The 20,955-nt window shown below is 54.7% G+C and overlaps 1 protein-coding gene across 4 annotated transcripts; it reads left to right on the top strand.

The window, feature by feature from the left end:
• The first annotated feature begins 330 nt into the window (after positions 1–330).
• On the top strand, positions 331–18,309 carry HPN (hepsin). 4 transcript variants are annotated; one of them, XM_070044204.1, is made up of 13 exons: positions 331–1,049; positions 1,614–1,683; positions 7,658–7,759; positions 7,848–7,889; positions 12,949–13,078; positions 13,148–13,270; positions 13,409–13,449; positions 13,794–13,959; positions 14,061–14,251; positions 16,989–17,084; positions 17,278–17,420; positions 17,603–17,767; positions 17,985–18,309. In XM_070044204.1, the coding sequence occupies exons 2-13, from the start codon at positions 1,668–1,670 to the stop codon at positions 18,021–18,023; spliced, it is 1,254 nt and encodes a 417-aa protein (XP_069900305.1). In that variant the 5' UTR covers positions 331–1,049; positions 1,614–1,667; the 3' UTR covers positions 18,024–18,309. The 4 variants fall into 4 exon arrangements, with proteins under 4 accessions (XP_069900305.1, XP_069900302.1, XP_069900304.1 ...); XM_070044201.1 differs by having other exon boundaries at positions 17,603–18,309; XM_070044203.1 differs by having other exon boundaries at positions 12,949–13,270.
• Positions 18,310–20,955: the final 2,646 nt, after the last annotated feature.

Genomic DNA, 20,955 nt, shown 5'->3' with positions numbered 1-20,955 from the left:
ATCTGGCCCTGGGGTGTGACGTGGATGACTCTTGGCTGCTGGCCAAGAGTGTCTGATGCGGGACAGTGTGTATCTGCCTCTGGACACTTCCGGCCACTTGGCCTGGGCCTCAGCACTCAGTGCTGCCTTTTCCGGGCCAGGTCCCCATCCCCCACCCCCGTCTAGGACTTCCCAGCTCCAGAGGTCATTGCTGCTGGCGGCAGAGAGGCTGCCAAAGCAAACCAGCCCCCGTGACTTGTAGGAAAGCAGCTGGGGGGAGGGGGTGGGGGGGGAGGGAGAGCAAGGGCGGGGGCAGGCGTCGGGACTGGGGCTGGGCTGGGGACACTGGAGGGGCAGAGGCTGGTGCAGGAGTTGGGGTGCGGGAGGGGTCTGGGGCACGGGCTGGGCTGAAGCCGGCCCGGAGCTGGGACCGCCTTGTTCGGGAGTTGGACAACAGGTGCAGGAAATGGCAGGGGCAGTGGTGGGCCTGGGGCTGGGCAGAGGGTGCCGGAAGGGGCAGGGGTGGACAGGGACGGGGTTCAGCCTGAGCTGGGGCAGGGCGGGGGCTGGGCAGGAGGCAGGCGAAGAAGCTGGGGCAGGGTGGGCTTGGGGCAGCTGGTGCCCTCCCTCTGTGTCCCTGCAGTTCGTAGCTCCTTCCGTTGGTCCTTGGAAGCACCCCCAGCCTGCCCTGTCTCCCCAGACCCCCGGCCCTCAGGCCAAGCCAGTCCCAGCTCCTCGTCCCCTCAGCCCCGCACACCTGAGCCCCCTCCAGGCCGGAGGCAGGTTGCTGGGCCGGCCTGGTCCATCCCCTGCAAACCCTGTCCCACCAGCCAGGTGGCCTCCAGCGCTGCCAATCCCTTTGCCCGGCCCCTCCCCGCCCCTTCCCCCGCCTCTCGCCCAGCCCCCTCCTCCTCAGGTGAGGCAGCCAGGCCTAGCAGGCCCCGCGCCACCGCCGCCGCTGCCTCTGGGGCCGCCGCTGCTGAGGGGCCACCATGCTCCTGCCCAGGCCTGGAGACTGACCCTAAACCGGCACCATCTCTCAGCTCCGCCCCCACCTGCCGGACCCCAGGGTAAGGACCAGGGTCCTCAGTTCCAGTCCCCAGGACGTGGGCCCCCTCACCCAAACCCGCCCTAATGCTCAGCTCCCAGTAGAAGGGCTCCCAGGGACCCGGAGGGTGGGCTGTCAGGCTTCTCCCCAAGGACCTCAGAGTCCCAGCCCCCTGTTCTTCAGACTCCAAGATCGGCCCCGGTCTCCTCCTCCCTCAGACCCCGGAATCCAGGCCCCTGTGTCCCTCCTCCGAAGGAGGGCTGGCCCCCAAACCTCTTTCCCCAGGACCCAGGAGTTGAGGCCCCAGCTCTCCCCCTTCAGACCCAGGAGTTCAGAGCCCTAGTCTCCTCCTCACCCAGGCCCAGGCGTATGGGGTCCCCCAGGCCTGCAAATCCAGGCATCCCCCTGGCCGCTGGTCACACACTGACCCCATCCTTGAACCCAGCCCAGTCTGTGTCCGTGATCATGGCGTGCTCTGGCCGGGGCCCAGTCCCTCAGCCTCCCTGGATGGGCGCCTGGGACTGGGGGCACAGGGGCTGGCCTGGGCTCCCCCAGGCCCTGCCTCCCCCCGTTCATCTCCCCACAGGTCCCGCCCCGGCCCAGGAGGTCAGCCGGGGAATCATTAACTAGAGGCCGTGACATGGCGGAGAAGGAGGGTGAGTCCCCCTTTCCCTGAGCCCCAACTTTGGCTCTGCCTGGCGCCCTTCCTTCTGTGCTTCCTTCCCAGCCCTCCACCGCCTTGGAGCCCCCTCTCTCTGGCACCCCTCCTGGGGCCCATCCCCACCCGCTTCTGAAGTCTCCTCTACCTGATTAACTATTAACCAAATTTTCTGTGGGGCTGTGGCACCACCTGCCTCCCTGCCACCCCATATGACCTTCCTGGCTCCTTGCCTCAGTTTCCCCTCATCCCCCAGTGATCTCTCAGCTATCCCTGGACCTGTCCTCTACTTGGGGCCAAGGCGGGGAGACTAGCTATCACAGTTAAGGACACAGACTCCGGAGTCAAATACACAGGCTTGCATTCGAATTGGCTTCTGCCACTTTTTTGCTGTGCCACCTTGTGAAAGTGTCGTCGTCTCTCTGGGCTTCATTTCCCCCCTGGGTCAAGCATGGATTCTAATGCTACCCGCCTACCTACCTCCCTACCTCCCTACCCACCTACCTGCCTACCTACGTGAGGTTGTTGGGAGCACGTAACACACACAAGGCACCCGCATGGGGCTCAGCGTGTAAGACAGATGCGGTGCACCAGAGCTGTCGTGGAAGAGGTCGGCCAACTTGGAGTCCTGGGACCCAAGACCCCCACCGATTCCAGACATTCCTGCCACCTCCTCACACTGTGGGCAAAACAGCAGAGGGAGGACTTTGGACTCGGTCCGGATGGATGGAAAGGGGAGAGACAACAGAGAAACTGCTCCAGGGATGGTGGGGAGAAACCACATCCTCAGAGTGGCGGGCACTCGAGGGCTCATGGAAGCCCCTGGCAGGGGCTCCAGACACCCTGGCTCCTTCTTACCCTGGTCCACACTTGGGAGCCAGCTGGAAGGGCCCAGTTAGGGGTGGCCTTTCCTTTCCGCGCTCCCCAGCTGGGGCTGGCTCCCTCTCTTCTTCCTGGAACCAGGCTAGCTGGGTTTGGTCCCAGGCAGTGTCACTTTCTAGCTGTGAGGCCCTGGGCAGGTGACTTACCCTCTCTGGGCCTCGTTTTTTCCTCTGTAAAATGGAGACAGTACTAGTGCCCACCTCAGAGGATGGTGTGAGGATTTACATGCTGTGATAGGCAGGAAGCCCTGAATGTGCTGGCTGAAATGATGGGTGTAGATTACTGGCCTCTTTGGGTCTCAGCACAGCTAGCAAATCAGAGCCCAAATCATTCAGCTGTGGCCCGGAGTAAATCCAGGCTCCCAGTGGCTCGGGAGAAGGTGCTTGTGCCCTTGCGGAGCAGGTGGGCAGCAGAGCCCTGCACCTTTGGAACCATTCCTTCCTGGAGCCCGCTGAAGGGATCTCACCAGGCCTGGGGCCTACGGGTGAATGAACCAGGGATGAAAAGCAGAGCATGTGCTGAAGGATGGCCAGAGACTGGCCTGGGGACAGAGAGAACCGAGGCACAGTGGTCTTCAGTGCATCCCCAGGCAGCTCGGGCCTGGCCCTGGAGGGGAGTCCTGCTGTCGTTTCAAACCTAGACACGAATGCTGAAAAGTTCTGGCGTTGTGGTTACTTGCTGGGTGACCCCGGGTGGGTGGCTGCACCTCTCTGGGCCTCCTTTCCTCATCTGTAAATTGGGGATGGTGATAATGACACCTTCCTCATTAACAGTTGCAAGGATTTTAGGAAACTGCAGGATGGGGTTAGGACAGGGCTAAGGTCGGTGTAGCTTCTGAGAACCATTGTGGCTGCAGTTGTGCTAATGTTTGTGTTACCATTCTGCTGGATTTTTAACAAATAAATAAATAAATCTATTTATTTATTTATTTTGGGCTGCGTTGGGTCTTTGTTGCTGCGCGCGGGCTTTCTCTAGTTGCAGCGAGTGGGGGCTACTCTTTGTTGCGGTGCTCGGGCTTCTCTTGTTGCGGAGCATGGTCTGTAAGCGTGCGGGCTTCAGTAGTTGTGGCACACGGGCTCAGTAGTTTTGGCTCGTGGGCTCTTGAGCTCAGGCTCAGTAGTTGTGGTGCATGGACTTAGTTACTCCGCGGCACATGGGATCTTCCCGGACCAGGGATGGAACCTGTGTCCCCTGCATTGGCAGGCGGATTCTTAACCGTTGCACCACCAGGGAAGCCCCATTCTGCTGTTGAAGTACACCTAAGGCGAGGTTTGGTGCTTCCTGGAGACTTAGAATCAGAGGAGGTGATATCTGAGTTGACATTCAGGATGAGGAGGGAGTAGGTAGGTGTGCCAGGCAGAGGGAAGAGCAAGGCTAACAGCCGGGGTGACAATCTGCCCGGTGTGCAGTGGCACGTAGCTAATTTCGTATTTCTGTCGGTAAAGTTGGAAATGTAGCTGGGAGGGTGATTGAGATCCGTTAGGACTCTTTTTGGTGAGAAGCTGGCCCATGACTGGGCAGTGCCGGGTCTCTCCACAAGGTGGCGCTGGTGGGTATTCTTTGTTTTATAAGTCCTGTCGTTTTGGTTGCTTTTTGGACCGGCTTATCAGTTGTCTGATAAGGACCCATATGGCTGTGTGGGAATTTAGGAAAGCATGTTCAACCCCCAAATCTCTAATAGCCATGCTTACATCCTAGAGGGGCTGGTACCACAGGCTGAGGGCTTTAGACTCTGTCCTGGGGAGCATTGGGGAGTCATGGAGGGTAGGGACAGGTTGGATTTGGTGTTTAGGAAGATTCCCTGGGGTTCTATGTGGAGGCTGGGCCAGAAGGAGAGACTGAGCCCAGGGGTTGGATGGGGTGGGAGCAGGGAAGGAGAGAGTGGGCGGGAGACACTTAGGAGGCCTGTAGCTGAGGTGGGAGGGAGGCGTCCTGCAGATGAGGGACATTCCTGAGGATGAGGGCCTCTGAGACGGGACCTGGGGATTTGGGGAGATGTTGAGGCCAGTATGGGACCTGGGAGGTGTGAAGGACCTTGGGGATTCAAGTGGGAGGCATCTAAGAGACTGCGGGACCCCCGATCTAGGACAAAGGAGAGTCCAGGGCTGGGGACAGAAAAGGGACACAGGCTGTGGAGGTGTGTAAGACAGACGGGAGTGGGGAAGCATGAGGGGGAGGAGGCCATGGCCGCCCTGGGGACCCCAGATTTCAGGGAGTGTGTGGAGGAGATGGAGAAGTAGAGGGAGAATCAGAATCGGGCACGGGCGGTGTCCCAGAAATCAGACGGGGAGAGACTTCTGTTCAGGAAGCTGGAGTTGCGTACAATGAAAACAGACACGGAGCTGTAGATTGAATGGAGTTTCAGAGACAAGGAGCCAAAGATGTCACTTGGGAGGGTTTTGCAGCCAAATGGTGGGGACAGAAGCACTGTCCTGTGAGAAGACAAGGGCAGCCTAGCACCCTTGGAGGAACAGAGAGCAGAGCCTCAGGGGGAAGCTCGGGGGTCCTGGCTTACCCAGCCCTTTCGCCCCTGAGGAATCACGCAAGGATGCTGCTGCCTCTCGCACAGTGAGGACGCTTTCCTGCCTCAGCAAAGATATGCAGTGAGAATGCCTCTCACACCAGGGACCCAGAGCGAGGATGCTTCCTGTCCCACCAGAGGCACCTGTTTGGGGGTTGCCCGAAGTCCCCTGAACCAGAAGGCATGAAAGCAAGTTTTGCCTCTCACCTTAAGAGACACAGGGTGGCAGTGCTTCCTGCCCCAGCAGACGTGCCAAAGCCTCTGGGCTGGGCTGTGAGTGGCCCAAAGCTCTGCAGGCACATCTGAACAGAAAGGAACCAGGACAAGCCTGACGGCTAGCAGAGCCAAGACCTCCCACTGGAACCAGGAAGATGGTTGGGGGTGGAGGTGGGGACCTCTCTCCTCAGGGAGACAGGAAGGGGTCAGCCAGCCAGGGCTGGGCTGGCCCGGTCCACTGGGGCCTGTTTGGAGGGAGGAGCACGTTGCCGGGAATGGCTGGGCTCTCAAATTCTTAAGACACTCAGACAATAGGCATCCCAGGAAGGTGCTGGACTGCTCCCTGCTCCATTCCGGGTGCTGGCCTGGCCCTGTGCCCATCAGCCGTACTGCCACGACACAGATGGCAAAGCTGGGAGGTCCTGCAGCCCTGGGAGGGCCTTGCAGATGCCAAGGGCAGTCGGGTGCATGCCAGGCCCAGCAAAAGCTTTCAGCTGCCTTTTCCCTTTGGTTCTCCTGATCTCTAGCAAAAGGGTTGGCTTTTCAGCCCCAGGGCCCCTGTTGCACTGGGAATAAAATCCCTCTTGTCTGGGGGCTGCCAGCCCTCCCCAGCTGGCCCCAGCCTTGGTCCCACTGCCTTCCCCAAGCTCATGCCATTCTGGCCACATCAGTGGCCTCTCTTGCCCTCTAACCCACCATGCTTATTCTTGCCTCAAGGACTTTGCCTGTGCTGTTCCCTCTGCCCACTGTGCCCTTCCATGAGAGGTCTTTGCTTGGCTGGTCTCACCCCTCAGGTCTCCGCTCCAAAGTCACTTCTTAGGGAGGCCCTTCCTGAACACCCCACAGAACACTGCCACCCCCAACCCACATCATTTTCTTCATAGACTTTGCCACGATCTGGAGATTATCAAGTTCATTTACTTGTTTACTTGTTTTGGTTTTCCCCTCACTTTACACACATGGGAATGTGAGCTCCATGAGAACCAACATCTCATCCGTCTTGTTTTGGGATGTGTCTCCAGAGCCTAGAATGGTGCCAGGAACACAGTGGATGTTCAATAGGACAATGAATGAATGAAGTCTCATTTTACTGATGAGAAAACTGAGGCCCAGAGAGGTGAAGGGAGTTGCCCAGGACCACACAGCTCTAATGATTTAAAGGCATTTATTGACCAATAAAAAATGAAAAATAAATAAATAAATAAAAGCATTTATTGAGAACTTGCTATATGCCAGCCACTATAGCACAGGGAGGGGTAGCATGGCTTAGTGGTTATACACTTGGACCCCAGGGTTCAGGACTCAGCACAGCCTCTTCCTGGCTGAGTCACCTTGGGCAGGTGACTCCACTTCTCTGAGCCTCAGTTTTCCCTGTCTGAAAAATGGGAATCATAACTTAGATGAGGACTGAATAAGTTAATGCGTTCAGAGCAGTGCTTGGCACATACAACATGTGATAAGAGTATGGTTTTTATTATTATTATTTAAAAGAACTTTAAAACGTTATACTTAGAGGTGTGTGCTAGGTGGATGCCCATTAAATAGATGAGGAAGCTGAGGCTCAAAGAGGTGACACCACCTGCCCAAGGTCCCACATAAGAATGGGTAAGGTCAATATATACATATATTTTTTTTGGCCACGCCACGCAGCATGCAGGATCTTAGTTCCCAGACCGGGGATCGAACCTGTTGCCCCCTGCAGTGGAAGTGCGGAGTCTTAACCACTGGACCGCCAGGGAAGTCCAAGGCCAATATTTTTAAGTGAGGCTGGCAAATTTCCAAATGTAGGTTCTCAACCTCCAGGGGCAAATTTGACCTTGGAGCTGGGTCCTCTGGGAGAGTTCTGGTTTTGGGGGGTTCCCAGGGGCAGAGGGTCTGGTATAGCAGAGAGAAGTGAGGCAGTGAGGAAATGCCAAACAGCAGGGAAGAGAGTTGCCAAGAGGGCAAAGGTCAGGGGTCACAGCCCCCAAGAGCCTCCAAGAACCTCTGGGAAAGTTAGCAGAAGTGAGACGTTCAAGAAAAGACGGCACAACGTGATGAAGGAAATACAGAAGCGCAGCGTCATAGGGGAGGAGAAATCCCTTAAGTGCCAGGAATATAGGCAGGGAGGGCGGAAGCTGTCCCAGCCACGGCTCTTCCCAGCTGGAACCCTTGGGGGGCTGGACACCTGGTTGTCCTCGCCGCAGGGGAGGGACGGCCCTGCCAACTGTTCACCCCAGGAAACTGGGCCCAGGGCAGGGCAGGCTCAGGCGTGCGAAGTTGGCCTGGGGGCAGGCCAGAGCTGGCCCCGTGTTCAGATCCTGCCACAATGAGGACAGACCTGGCTGTGGCCCCAGCATGGTGTCTATTGCAGGTGGCCGGACTGTGCCATGCTGCTCTGGACCCAAGGTGGCAGCTCTCACTGTGGGGACCGTGCTGCTCCTGACAGGCATCGGGGCAGCGTCCTGGGCCATTGGTGAGAGTGGACGGACCCCTGCGCCTCTACCCTCCCCTGCCCCCTGCAGTTCCCAGCCTACCTGCCCTCACCTCTGCCTTCTCTGCAGTGACCGTTCTACTCAGGAGTGACCAAGAGCCGCTGTATCCAGGTGAGTAGAGCGTGCTGAGACCCTCTGGGGAGCCCTGGAGGAAGCCCGTACCTGGTGGGAACTCAATGAAAGGAGTTTTTTGAATGAACTCGTATTGTTGCTCTAAACACTTCACTTGTCTAACCCAGTGTTTTTCAGACTCTAAGTGTGTTACCCGTTAGTGCATCATGAAATTAGTGAGCTGAAAACCACACTTTAAAAAGTGTGAAATAGATTAAAAAAAATCAGAGTGCATCTCTCTCAGTAAGAAGAAGTTCTGTTAAGCTTTTCTTTTGGTTTTATGAGGGTGGGACCGTTATTCTCTCCATATTACAGATGGGGAAACTGAGGCTTAGAGCAATGCCACAGTTCACCCCAGAAAACAGACGTTCAAGGCTACATCATAATGTAAAAATGTGTTTCTTATTGCGGAACGTGGTCAAAACCTGTTTGAGAGGTACTGTATGAATTCAGCCAACCTTTTTCTAGCTCTCCTTGGAGGTAGCTGCTGTTAGTATCCCCGTTTACAGATGTGGAAAGTGAGGACCAGAGAGGACATGCAGCTGGTAAATGATGGGGCCACGAATAGCTCTTTGACTGGACTGATAGGGATGTATCTGCATGCAGGTGGCCACACAAATAGTTGCGGAAACGCATTGTGGAATGAATGAATCTTCCCAGATGCCAACTCCAAGCTGCCGTTCTGTGGCTCAGGGCAGCAGGAAGAATGGGGAAGTCGGGTGATGGGATGCATTTTTCACTCCCACAAGCCTCATGTAGTTCCGTAAAGGACTCAGCTCACATTAAGAGCAGAAACGAGCATCTAGACAAGGAAAGCCACCATCAAGGTCAAGCACCACAGTTGACCCTTAGAGAGCGTTTACACGTGCCAGGCACAGGCCTCAGGGCTTTGCAGGTACTGATTCATTAAATCCTCCCCACAGCCCATTTTAATACGGGGAAATGAAGCTTGGAAAGACCAAGTGACTTGCCTCAGGTCACTGGGATGGGAACCAGGCAGCCTGGATCCAGCTCTTGGGTAGAACTACTATACTCTATTGTTTCTCAGGAAACGGCCAAGTGAGTTGCCATAGTGACGGCTAACGCATGCCAGGCCCTGGCTGCAGCCTTTGCACAAGAGCCCTGTGAAGTCGGGGCCATTATCATCATCCCCATTTTGCAGATGGGGAAACTGAGGCCCAGTGAAGTGAACTGACTTGTCCAAGTCCGCACATTGAATAAATGGCAGGGCAGAGGGTCATGCACTTGCCGGAAGCTCGCTACTGCCACTGGGCTAAAAGGAGCCAGGCTCCGAGGCTCCTAGGGTGTGGGCCCCTCTCCATCCTCACCTCATGCTTGCTTCCGGTGCCCTTCATGCTCCAACGCACTGGCAGCTCTCACGCCCTCGAAGGACCCTCCCCGCACCACCTTCTTTCCCGCTCACACCCCGAGGCGGGTTTCAGGATCTTGCACCATCCCTGCTGAGCTGAGGCTCGCACCTGTCCTGCCCTCTCTGGTTCTCAGAGTCCTCATTTGGAAACTGGGAGTGAGAATTAGAGGAGGTAATGATCCGTGCAACACTTGACTCTCAGCCAACTTGGTTAACATGGGCTTTTGTGTCTCAGGCTTCAGGCTGTAACATTCCTGAGCAGGGCCTTTCTGCCCCCAGGCTCCACACTGCCCCCCCACCCCCCACCCCGCTCCCCACAGCCATCCTGCTGACCCTGGTAAAACCCTCCTCACACTTGAAGTTCATGATTTACTCCTGGTGAATTTCAGGAGGGCGGGGGCATTTTGTTTACTGCCCCAGACAGTGTCCAGCACATAGTAGGTGCTCAGGAAACCTTTGCTTAATGAATAAGCATGAGGACAGATCGCCGACATGAGCCAACTTGTCCTGGGCCTCCAGCTGGAAAGTAATTAGGCCACGATTCAGACCTGGCTCTGGCCAACGCCAGCACCGTGCCCTTCCATTATACTCGGGTTTTTCAAAAACGTTGGGAAATTACAAAATGAACAAACAAAAACAACCCAGAAATGATATCCCCACCTCACTTTTCTGGGATTTTCACACCTCTAAATATATCAGACAATTTGTTGAGCAAACCAGGTGACCCAGAACATACTTTTTGCATTGCTTAAAATAATACAAACAAGAATAAAGAGTTTAGAAGTGAGAAACAGTGGCACAGAATATAGTTTTAAAAATACTTGGAGGGGGCATTTGACATTCCCTCCTCCCTCCCTCCCCCTCCCTCCAAATCCATCCATAAAGTGATAATTTTTTCCTAAAACCTCACACTTTCTGGAAATCACATTCCTAGAGCACTGAGAAGTCATTTAAAAATAAGAATTCACTCCCACCCACAGTTGGTGTTTCAGCCCCGAAGTCTTGGTCTGGGGACTCAGCGGGTGGTGGGCACCACCCAGCAGAGGTACCAGGCATCCCTGGGCCCCCACCTGGAGGCCGTGACTAAGGCGAGCCAGCCAGGAAGCTCCTAGTTCAGGCTGTGGGTGAATATATTTAGGGTGGGGACAGGTAAGGGTCCATGTGAGAGCCACAGAAGGAGCAGGGAGTATGCAGGTAGGCAGGCCTGGGTTCAAATCCTGGCTTTGCAGGTTCTTAGCTATATTCCCCCGGGCAAGTATAGCCTCTCCAAGGTTCAGTTTCCCCATCTGCAAGATGGGCATAGAAATGGTCTCTACCTTCCAGGATGGTGGTGGGATTCAAGGAACCCCCCAGATATGACACATAGCATGGGGTCAGCCCACTGACATCCCCAGGAAACATAGACAAGTGTTATTATTACTGTGCCATTATTGTTTAACCCTCAGGAGGGAAGCCACGTGAGAGGCTGTCTAGGGCAACGTTAAAAGCTTGGGGTTTGGAGTCCCTCAGGCCTGAATGCACATCCTCTGTTTGCCTTTCTCTGTCCTCAGCAGGATAGGGTTTTCCCTGGAAGTCCTGCCTCCCCTCGTCCAGATCTGTGGGGCTGTGGGAAGACTGCTCAGCTTGGGTGTGGCCTCACCAAGTTCTTCCTACAAGGATGCAAAATTGAGTTTGCACCAGATTCACGTTCCCAGAATGTGCTCTCAGAACACCAGCCATGCAGGAGGCTCAGGAGAAAAGGGGTGCACAGCCGATCTTTCCCCAGGCTTACTCCTCCCCACCTTCCCCGTCTCAGTCAGTGGCAGCTCCATCCTTCTGGCGGCTCAGGCCAAACACCCTGGAATTGCCCTCAGACCCTCTTTCCCTCACACCCACATCCAACCTCAGCAGACCCTGTGGGCTCCACCCACAGAATCTATCCTCAATCTAAACTCTGTTCCCCCCACCCCACCCCACTGCCCCGACCCTGGCCCAGCCTCCATCCTCTCCCTCCTGGACCATCACACAGCCTCCTCCCTGGTCTCCCTGCTCCCATCCCGCCCCTACAGTCTGCTCCCCACACACAGCCAGAGGGAGCCTGTGAACCCCTGAGTCAGATCAGGGCCCTCCTGGCTCAGAGCCCTCCTCTGGCCGCATCTCACTCCTGGTAAAAGCCAAAGTCCTAGTGTCAGTCCGGTCTTGTCTCCCATCTCCCCTCCCCTAGCTCACTCTGCTCCAGCCTCCTTGCTGTTCCTTAAACATCCCCCGTGTCTCCCCGCCCCCCATTCCACCACCGTGGGATCTTTGCACTTGGCAGTTCCTTTGGCCTGGTTCTCTGTTCCCTCCTCTGGCTTCTTACCTCCTTCGCATCTTTTGCAGCTTTCCCTGCCCACCTGTTGGAAAGTGCAACCTCCCCTCCCCTCAATGCCGGCACTCCCCTGCCTCGATCAAGCTCGATTTACCTCCCTGGCGCCTTCTTTTGTGACACACCATCTATTTAACCTCTCTGTCCTGTTTGTTATGCATCTCACCTATTGGCCTTTGAGCTCCTCAGAGCTGGGGGTTTTGTCTGATCTGTTCATCGCCCAGAATAGAGCCTGGCACATACTGAGTGTTTGCTAAATGTAAATAAATACGGCTAAGGGCTGTGACCTGGCTTAGGTGTGGACAAGGGTCCTCTGACCGTCTGAGGAGCAGCCTATGAGGGGCTGAGGGGAGCATCACTTCTCAACACAGTAAAGCCCCAGGCAGGAGGAATCCCCCATAAGCTCTCTCCAGTCTTCCTGTGTATCTCCGCCCTACCTCTTCTCAGAGTTTGTGATGCTGTGTTTGGTTGGGTGATTTTTTTACTGCTGTCTGTCTCCCCCATTGGTGGACTTTGGTTGGTGAGGGCACAGCCCAGGGCTGTCTTGGTCATCTTTATGTCCCCCGGCATCACCCCACACAGGACTGGGCATGGAGTATGTGTCTAGTTAACACTTGTTGAATGAATGAATGAATGAATACTGCATCCTCTGCTTGGAGAATTATCATGCAATTTAGTGTGTATTCAAGGCTCTGACAAGTCCTGCAGAAAAAGATAGCTATTCTCTCTCTTTTTTTTTAAGATTATAGGAAATCTATTTAAATATTTTGGCACTGTGATGTATTAGTCAAGGGTCTTCGGGCTGCAAAAGACGAAAGGAAAATCTAAGAAACTGGCTAAACGAAAAGGGAAATTATTGACTCACTTAAGCAACAGTTCTGGGGGTTCTTCAAGCCTGACTCCATCAGGGGCTTTAAAAATGTTATCAGAAATCTGTTGACTTTCCTCCACATTGGCTCATTTTTCGCCTCCTTGGGGCAAAGATGGGCCCAGGCAGACCCAGCCTCACATGCCATTCTCCTGGGAGCTTGGTTAAAACAGTTTCCCTCGTCCCAAATCTCCTGGCAGAATTCCAGATTTCCAGCTCATGGGCAACCAGCTTAGGAACCCCAGTGGTAGGAGGAAGCCCCCTGGTTCCCCCTGGCGGGGCAGCCAGAGTCCCAGAGACCTCGATCTTTGGTTCAACTTGAGTCATGGGCCCTTCCAGACGCAGTCACAAATGTGGGGGGCCCGGGGTGCTGCCATCGGGCCTGCCAGGACTCAGGACTAGATCCACGGGGTCGGAGAAGAGGCCGGGAGGGCTCGGGCAGGAAGGCGACCCAGGCGGCGGTCCTGTCACCCTGCAGTGCAGGCCGGCCCGGCCGACGCTCGGCTCACGGTGTTTGACCAGACGGAGGGCACGTGGCGCCTGCTGTGCTCCTCGCGCTCCAACGCCAGGGTGGCGGGGCTCAGCTGCGAGGAGATGGGCTTCCTCAGGTACCGGGGTGCCCCTGGGGGTGGGGGGCTGGGGGGCGGGGCCGCAGGCCTGACCCCTGCCCCGCCCAGGGCGCTGGCCCACTCGGAGCTGGATGTGCGGACGGCGGGCGCCAACGGCACGTCGGGCTTCTTCTGCGTGGACGAGGGGAGGCTGCCGCATGCCCGGAGGCTGCTCGAGGTCCTTTCCGTGTGGTGAGGAGGGCGGCGGGCAGGCAGGGCGCGCACCGCCCCCGGCACGCACACCCCTGCTCCCCCAATGTGCCTTTCTTGCCTCTTAATTGGCCTCTCTTTTTGTCTCCCCCTGTGTCCCCATCCCTGTCTCTCCCACAGCGACTGTCCCAGGGGTCGTTTCCTAGCTACCATCTGCCAAGGTGAGACCCTGAAACTCAGAGTCTTCTTCTGAGACCCCCCCGAGGGCAGGGCCACGTCCCATTAGACACCCCCAGGCAGGCCTTATCCTCTTAGATCCTGCAAGGATGGGGCTGTGTCTTCTCAGATCTCCCTCCCCTCCTGGTAGAGCCATGTCCCTCTAGGTCCCCAAGGAGGGGGCTGTGTCTCCTCAGACACCCTCCCCGAGGGTGGAGCCACGTCCCTCAGACCCCTCAGGTTAGGATCGTGTCCACTCACTCTTCTCAGAGTGGCGCATGACCTCTCAGACCCCCTAAGGCAGGGGGTCCAGGCCTCCCACTGCCCCTGACTGCCCCCTCTCCCACAGACTGTGGCCATAGGAAGCTGCCCGTCGATCGCATCGTGGGTGGCCAGGACACCAGCTTGGGCAGGTGGCCGTGGCAAGTCAGTCTTCGCTACGATGGAGCACACCTCTGTGGGGGCTCCCTGCTCTCCAGAGACTGGGTGCTGACAGCCGCCCACTGCTTCCCTGAGTGAGTGTCTCCCATGGCGCTGAGGGGGGAGGCTGGGGAGCGGCGGGGTCGGGGAGGCTGTGCCCAGGCAGGCTGCCACCCTCCCCTCCTGTCCCTGGTAGGCGGAACCGGGTCCTGTCCCGATGGCGAGTGTTTGCTGGTGCCGTGGCCCAGACCTCACCCCATGGCGTGCAGCTGGGGGTGCAGGCAGTAATCTACCACGGGGGCTATCTCCCCTTTCGAGACCCCAACAGCGAGGAGAACAGCAATGACATTGCCCTGGTCCACCTGTCCAGCTCCCTGCCCCTCACAGGTAAGTCTGGGGCTGTTCCTTGGCCTGGGGACACCAGGGGCCAGGAGGACGGAGGAGGGGGCTAGGGCATAGGAATCCATGGTGATGAGGGAAATGATGCTGAGGGGCACACACTGGGCATTCATTAGATGGGGACAATGGGTACAGCCACTTTGGAAAGCCATGTGGCGATTGGTCAAGCAGTTCGACACAGAGTGACGATTTGGCCTGGCAATTCCACTCCTAGGTACGTACCCAAAAGAAATGAAAACACGTAGCTACACCAAAACTGGGGCACGAGTGTTCAGACCAGCATTATCCCAAAAGGTGGAAACAACCCAGACGTCTACCATCTGACACGTGGATAAACCAAACATGCTAGATCCATACAATGGAACGATACTAGGCCATAAAAAGAAGTGAAGTCCTGATTCATGGTACACAGTGGATGACCCTGGACAACACTGTGCTAAGAAAGAAGTCAGGCCCAAAGAGCTACATACTGTGTGATTCCATTCTTATGAAATATCCAGAACTGGCAAACCTGTAGAGATAGAAAGTAGCTTAGTGGTTCCCCAGGAGGTGGGGGGGGGCGGGCATGGGGATGTCGGGAGGTCCCAGGTAAAAGGGGTGATGAAAATGTCCTAAAATCAACTGTGACGGTGGTTGCACCTTCCTATTGCCAGGCAGGCTAGTACCTATATCTAAAACCTCTCTAAAAACCATTGACTTGGCACTTTAAGTGGGTGAATTGTGTGGTATGTGAATTATATCTCAGAAGAGCCGTTACTGCCCCCCCCCAAAAAAAAACGAAATGAAAAAATTTTAAGTATATGAATGAATCAGAAAGTCAGGCGTTATCCGTGTTACGGTTCTCTGGAGCATTTCCATTGCTCTCAGTGAGATTCACTTGGGTGCCAGGGTGTCTTTAATACCTCAGCTACACATGCCTTTTGGATTAAGGGCAGGCCGTGGGCTTCAGCTTTCAGAAGGCCACTCTGTAGCAGGAATAGTAATAATAATGATAAAAATTAAAAAAAATAGTAATGGTGATGACAACGAAGTTAAAATAGCGATGATGGTGTCTTCAGCAGGCAACAGTGTGATGACAATAATAATAATGAAAGAATACAATAATAATGATGATAGGATGAACTTCAACACCTGCACACTCCTCCTGTGTGTGGCTACTGCCCTCAGCATGTCCCAAGCATGCACTCATTTCATTGTCCCAACAGCCCGGGGAGAGTTGGTTCCCTTATGATCCTGTTTTTTCACAAGGGGAAAGGTCCCAACACAGAGAAGGTACATAAGGCCCCCAATTCCCACAACTGGCAAATGGCAAAGATTTGAGCCCAGGCTGCCCGGCGCTGGAATCAGTGCCTGTGAGCCCCTGGCTGTGCTGCCAGGGAGGTCAGTACTATTTGGTTTGCATTTTTCTTATTTTTATGGTTATTTTTCTTCTGAATGGTCCATGATGCTGGTTTTCCATTTAAGGGAGCGATACATGTTTTTCTTTTCTTGTTTCTAAATTAATTTTTTTTTTGGAGTATAGTTGCTTTACAATGTTGTGTTAGTTTCTGCTGTGCAGCAAAGTGAGTCAGTTATACCTACACATATATCCACTCTTTTTTAGATTCTATTCCCATATAAGTCATTACAGAGTACTGAATAATACATGTTTCTCTTGTTTTTTATTTTTTACATCTTTACTGGAGTATAATTGCTTTACAAAGGTGTGCATGTTTCTCTTTAAAATAAACCCTTCTCTTTAGTGAATGGAGTAAGAGGGTTAAAAAGATTGAAGTGGGGAGGTATCCACGGGGCACAGGTAGATGGGGTGGGAGGGGCCTAGGTTTGAGACACGTGGCTGAGGGGTAACAGCACGGGCTTTGGGGTCAGGTACTTGCCAGCTCTGCGATCTTGAGCACGTGGCTTCACCTCTCCATGCCTCAGTTTCCCTCATCTGTTAAATGACTTCTGAGGGTTATTGAAATGATGAAAAGGGTTAATCTGAGTCAAGAGCCTACAGCAATGCCAGCACTCAGTTAATATTAACACTCATTGCCATTGTCGCTGTGTTTTACTACTGCTAGTTACGTGAGCATTTCCTATTAGCCAGGCATGCTATTCAACGCGTCGCCGATGTCTCACTATACACCTCTGGGGGGAAATGATTATTCTTTCCACTTTGCACCTGAGAGCTCTGAGCTCAGGGAGGTGAAGTCACCAGCAGGCAGCAGGTAGGGCTGCCAGGACCACTGGTGAGGGTTGTGCACTGCACAAGGAAGTCATGTGTCAGGGATGCCATTCTTACTGTGGACAGGTGGAAGTCGAGCATCTCAAGATAATACCTTGTAAAATTTCTCACAGAGGCACCCTCTAGGCAGGGGCGGCCCCATGGGCCATGGTTAAGAATACAGGCTTGGAAATTGGGCCAAGCTGGGTTCAAATTCTGGCTCTGCCATCGACTCATGGACTCATTCTGAGGCTTTGGACAAACGACATGGCCTTATTTTCCCCTCTTTAAATGGGGTACTGATAACTCCTACCTCCCTGGGCTGATGGGATATTAAAGGAACTCACCCAGGAAGGTGCCTAGTACCTAGTGAGCTCTCAGTAGAAGGCAACTTCTGCTGTTGTTGTTGTAAAAGAACAGAGGGAAGGGTGGGCCGGGGGCACCAGGGGCAGCTGGGCTGAGGTCTGTACCAGGCGGGGCAGGCCGGCAGGGGTGGGACCAGCGTGGTCTGTCTCACAGAGTACATCCAGCCCGTGTGCCTCCCGGCTGCCGGGCAGGCCCTAGTGGATGGCAAGATCTGCACCGTGACTGGCTGGGGCAACACGCAGTACTACGGTGAGTTCCGTCCTCTGCCTGTGAAGTCACTGTTAAGGGAGACTCTGATCCGGGCTGGGGAAGGGCCGTTGGCCTGCTTGAAGGCCTCATGGCCCAGGGGTGTAGGGACACTAAGGAGCCTGGGTGGGCACCAGGAAGGAAGGGGGGTGTGTATGCCCCCCAGCTTCGTCCAGCCCTGCCTGCACACCCCCAGGCCAACAGGCGGGGGTACTCCAGGAGGCCCGAGTCCCCATAATCAGCAGTGATGTCTGCAACGGCCCCGACTTCTACGGGAACCAGATCAAACCCAAGATGTTCTGTGCCGGCTATCCTGAGGGTGGCATTGATGCCTGCCAGGTGAGGGACGGTGAGGGGCAGCCCGGGCCCCCGCTTCTCCGGGGGTGGAGACACATGGCAGTGGGTGGTCAGGCTCGCTACCTCGGGGCCAGAGCGCTCTGTGACCACAGCCCACAGTCATCCGAGGAGGGCCTCTCGGCTAGCCATCTTGGCTTCCAGCCAGGCCTTCCGTCCCCCACCAGGGCGACAGCGGTGGCCCCTTCGTGTGTGAGGACAGCATCTCTCGGACGCCACGTTGGCGGCTCTGTGGCATCGTGAGCTGGGGCACCGGCTGTGCCCTGGCCCAGAAGCCAGGCGTCTACACCAAAGTCAGTGACTTCCGGGAGTGGATCTTCCAGGCCATAAAGGTGAAATTTGGGCCCAGATGGGAGCCAGAGGGTGGAAGGGTTTGGGACTCTGAGGGGGAAAGGGAGCCAGGGTTTTCCAGAAACCAGCGCTCAGGCTTAGAAGAGGGTGCCCTAGGGAACGGATAGCCTTCAAAGGGCTCCTGGGGAGGGGAGTTCAGCTGTGGGACTTTGGGGGAAGCCTCTCAGACCTTGGAAGCCCCTAGTTGTCTTTCCCCAGACTCACTCCGAAGCCAGCGGCATGGTGACCCAGCTCTGACCTGTGGCTTCTCCTCGCTGTGCACGCCTGCAGGGCCCAAGCTGCTCTAGGTGGCTCCAGCCCACATGATGGGGTTCACCCTGGGATGGAACATTTTTCTTCTTGGGCCCAGCCCACAGGTCCAAGGATACCCTCCCTCCAAGGTCCTCCACAGTGGCGGGCCCACTCAGCCCTGGGACCACCCGAGCCTCACCCTTCTGAGCCCCATGTAAATATTGTTCTGCCGTCTGGGGAGTCCCATCTAGTGCCCCTGATGACAGGATGCTCTTTAAATAATAAAGATGGTTTTGATTAATGTGGTCTCTGAGTTTGCAAATGTAAGCAGCAAATGAGGACATTTTGGGGGGTTGGAAGAGAGCAGTTGGGCCTGGCAAACATCAGACAGGGAGTGTGATCCTCCAGTTCCCACTGGCTTAAGAGAAAATACCTTAATTGTTTCCCCTAACTGGAAATGCTCTGGAGCGTCTGGCTTCAGGTACTGCTGGATCCAGCTGCTGAATATTTTTCATCAGGACTGTCCCTCACTTCCTCTCTCACATCTGATTTTCTGTGTCAGCTTCATTTCCAAGCAGGCTCCCCTACAGTCAGAGACAGAGATGTCCCCCCAACCCACCGAAACTCTTATATGCCATGGATGACTTAACAGCCACAGTGGAAAAAGAATCCTTCTTTCCCATCAGCTACAGCAAAAAAGTCCCAGGCCTGGCTCTCCCTGGACGGATTTGGGTCACATGCTCATCCCTTACCAAATCACTGTGCACCTGTGCATGGGGTGGGGAGGAGGTTTGACCCTCAGGAACTACATGACTTGAGTGTGAGGGGTTCTCCAAAGGAAAATGGGTTGCTCTTTCCAGAAAAAATGGTTGTAGATGCCCAGTGAAAACAAGACATCCACTGTAGATCAACATGGGAAGCAGGGCCCTGTAGGGAGGAGGCAGAAGCACCAGGCCCTGTGAGCACAACCTGAGACCCTCATCTTGTCATCTGGGCTGGAGGTGGTTCTCAGTTTCCCCTGGGACCCACTCTGTTCCCTAGAACATCTGCAGACCTTGCTGGGACACCAATGGCCACCAGGGGGCACTACTGCCCCCTAAACTACGGGAAGTTAAGGAGTAGTCTTGTCCAGGTGTTGCTGGACACCAGATGCTCTGCAGGAAAACACCCAGCAGGTGCCTGTTTCCCATGACTTTCTTTTCTTTCTTTCTTTCTTTTTTTTTTTTGGCTGCGCCGTCGGGCATGTGGGACCTTAGTTCCCCAATCAGGGATTGAACCCACGCCCCCTGCATTGGAAGCGCAGAGTCTTGACCACTGGGCTGCCAGGGGGTCCCTCCCATGACTTTCAATGATAAAAATTAAATGTGTCGCTCATCAGCTACAAGCCCCCAAGCAATTTCCTAAAACATAAAAAGACACAGGAAAGCCCCTTTGAATAACATACAGATACCCATTTAGAAAATGCTGCAAGCATCCCTCCCTGGACCGAACTCTTAGGATTTGGTGATCCCACCATTACTTTGTCCATCAGGAACGCCCCAGCCCCACATCTCCATGCGCTTTTCCAAACGTCTGCATGCTGCTACACCGTTCTACCCATCATATCGGAGATACAATTCGAGACTTGACCCACACATTGCTTTGTTAGAAACGTATTGAGCTACGGGGATGGGGCTGTACATTTTCCTTTGTTGTTGTTAGCTGACAAATGTACTGTATGTGTGTTTTACGAAGTTTGGGGACTCTGAAAGAACATGGTCCACCTGGGGGATTCTGAGCAGATATGACCATGTCCTGGGGGTTCCGAGGGGACACAGCTCACCCTGGCAGGGAGGGGGCCAGTCTGAGCAGACATGACCTTGCTCTGGGTGGGACTGAAGAGGGCATGGCCCCGCCCTGGGAGACCTGAGGGGCTGCAGCCTGATTCTAGGAGACATGGTGGAAGTTTGGACATTAAAAACCAACGGGTTGTCCACTGGGAAGATGTCGACCAGGGGACCACTCTGGGCTCTGCGCACATCATTGCTCTTGGAGGGGGGAGGGGGTTGGGAGATTGCGATCCACTCAACAGCCACTCATCAGTCAGTCTCCTTTGTTGGCCAGGGGTCGGTGAGCCTGTTTCTCTTCCTGCTGCCACTAACCTTGTCACCCACCCCAAGGAGCCACGCAGATATTAGAAAAATAATAATAACAATCACAGGATTGCTTTGAAGCTCTGCTAGGACCTTGATCTTCAGAAAGATCAAATATCAAATCTCTCTCTTCCATGTCATTGCTGTGTATCTCCGACCCAGAAGTATTTGGCCCATCTGATCTAATTTATGTAACCACCTCAGGAATACAAGCAAGGCTTTGCGTTCATGGTGAGTGTTTATATCTGAATATTCACTTTCAAATATAGAAAGCCTGCTGGATGTAACTTGGAATGGAAAGCTCCATGTGTGGTTTATAAGTTGGCATTCTCCCCGTCAAGTTGAAGGAGAAATGTAGTTATTTTTCCACCATGGTTATTCCGCAAGTAAATTACCGCCATAATTAACAATGATTGTGATGGCCACGACATCTGTATTCAGAAATAATTATTCTGAATGTTCAAATAGTGCTGTAAGTGGAGAATGGATTTTAGTTTCTGCAGAAAAAGTAATACTATTTAAATCCTGCAGTTATTTTGTGAGCAGCTGTCCCAGTTCTACTGCTGCATAGCAAACCGTCCCAAACTTTGTGGTATAAAATAGCAGCAAGCCAGGAGGGCTGTGAATCTGCTCAAGGTGGCGCATGTGAGGGGGGAAAGCTAAGACTGGGACCGTGACCAGGGCATCTCAGGAGACGGTACTGAGCCTCCCACTCCCCCTCGAGTGACCACCCTCTCGGGTGACCGGGCTTGGACACTGCCCCCCAGGATTTCCCTGGGCCCCCAGGGAAACCTGTTGTTTCCAGA

Source organism: Globicephala melas, chromosome 19 (genome assembly GCF_963455315.2).
Source record: "Globicephala melas chromosome 19, mGloMel1.2, whole genome shotgun sequence".
NCBI classification, from domain to species: Eukaryota; Metazoa; Chordata; class Mammalia; order Artiodactyla; family Delphinidae; genus Globicephala; species Globicephala melas.
The sequence above is the reverse complement of the archived record's forward strand: the minus strand, read 5'-3'. Positions and strand labels throughout refer to the sequence as shown.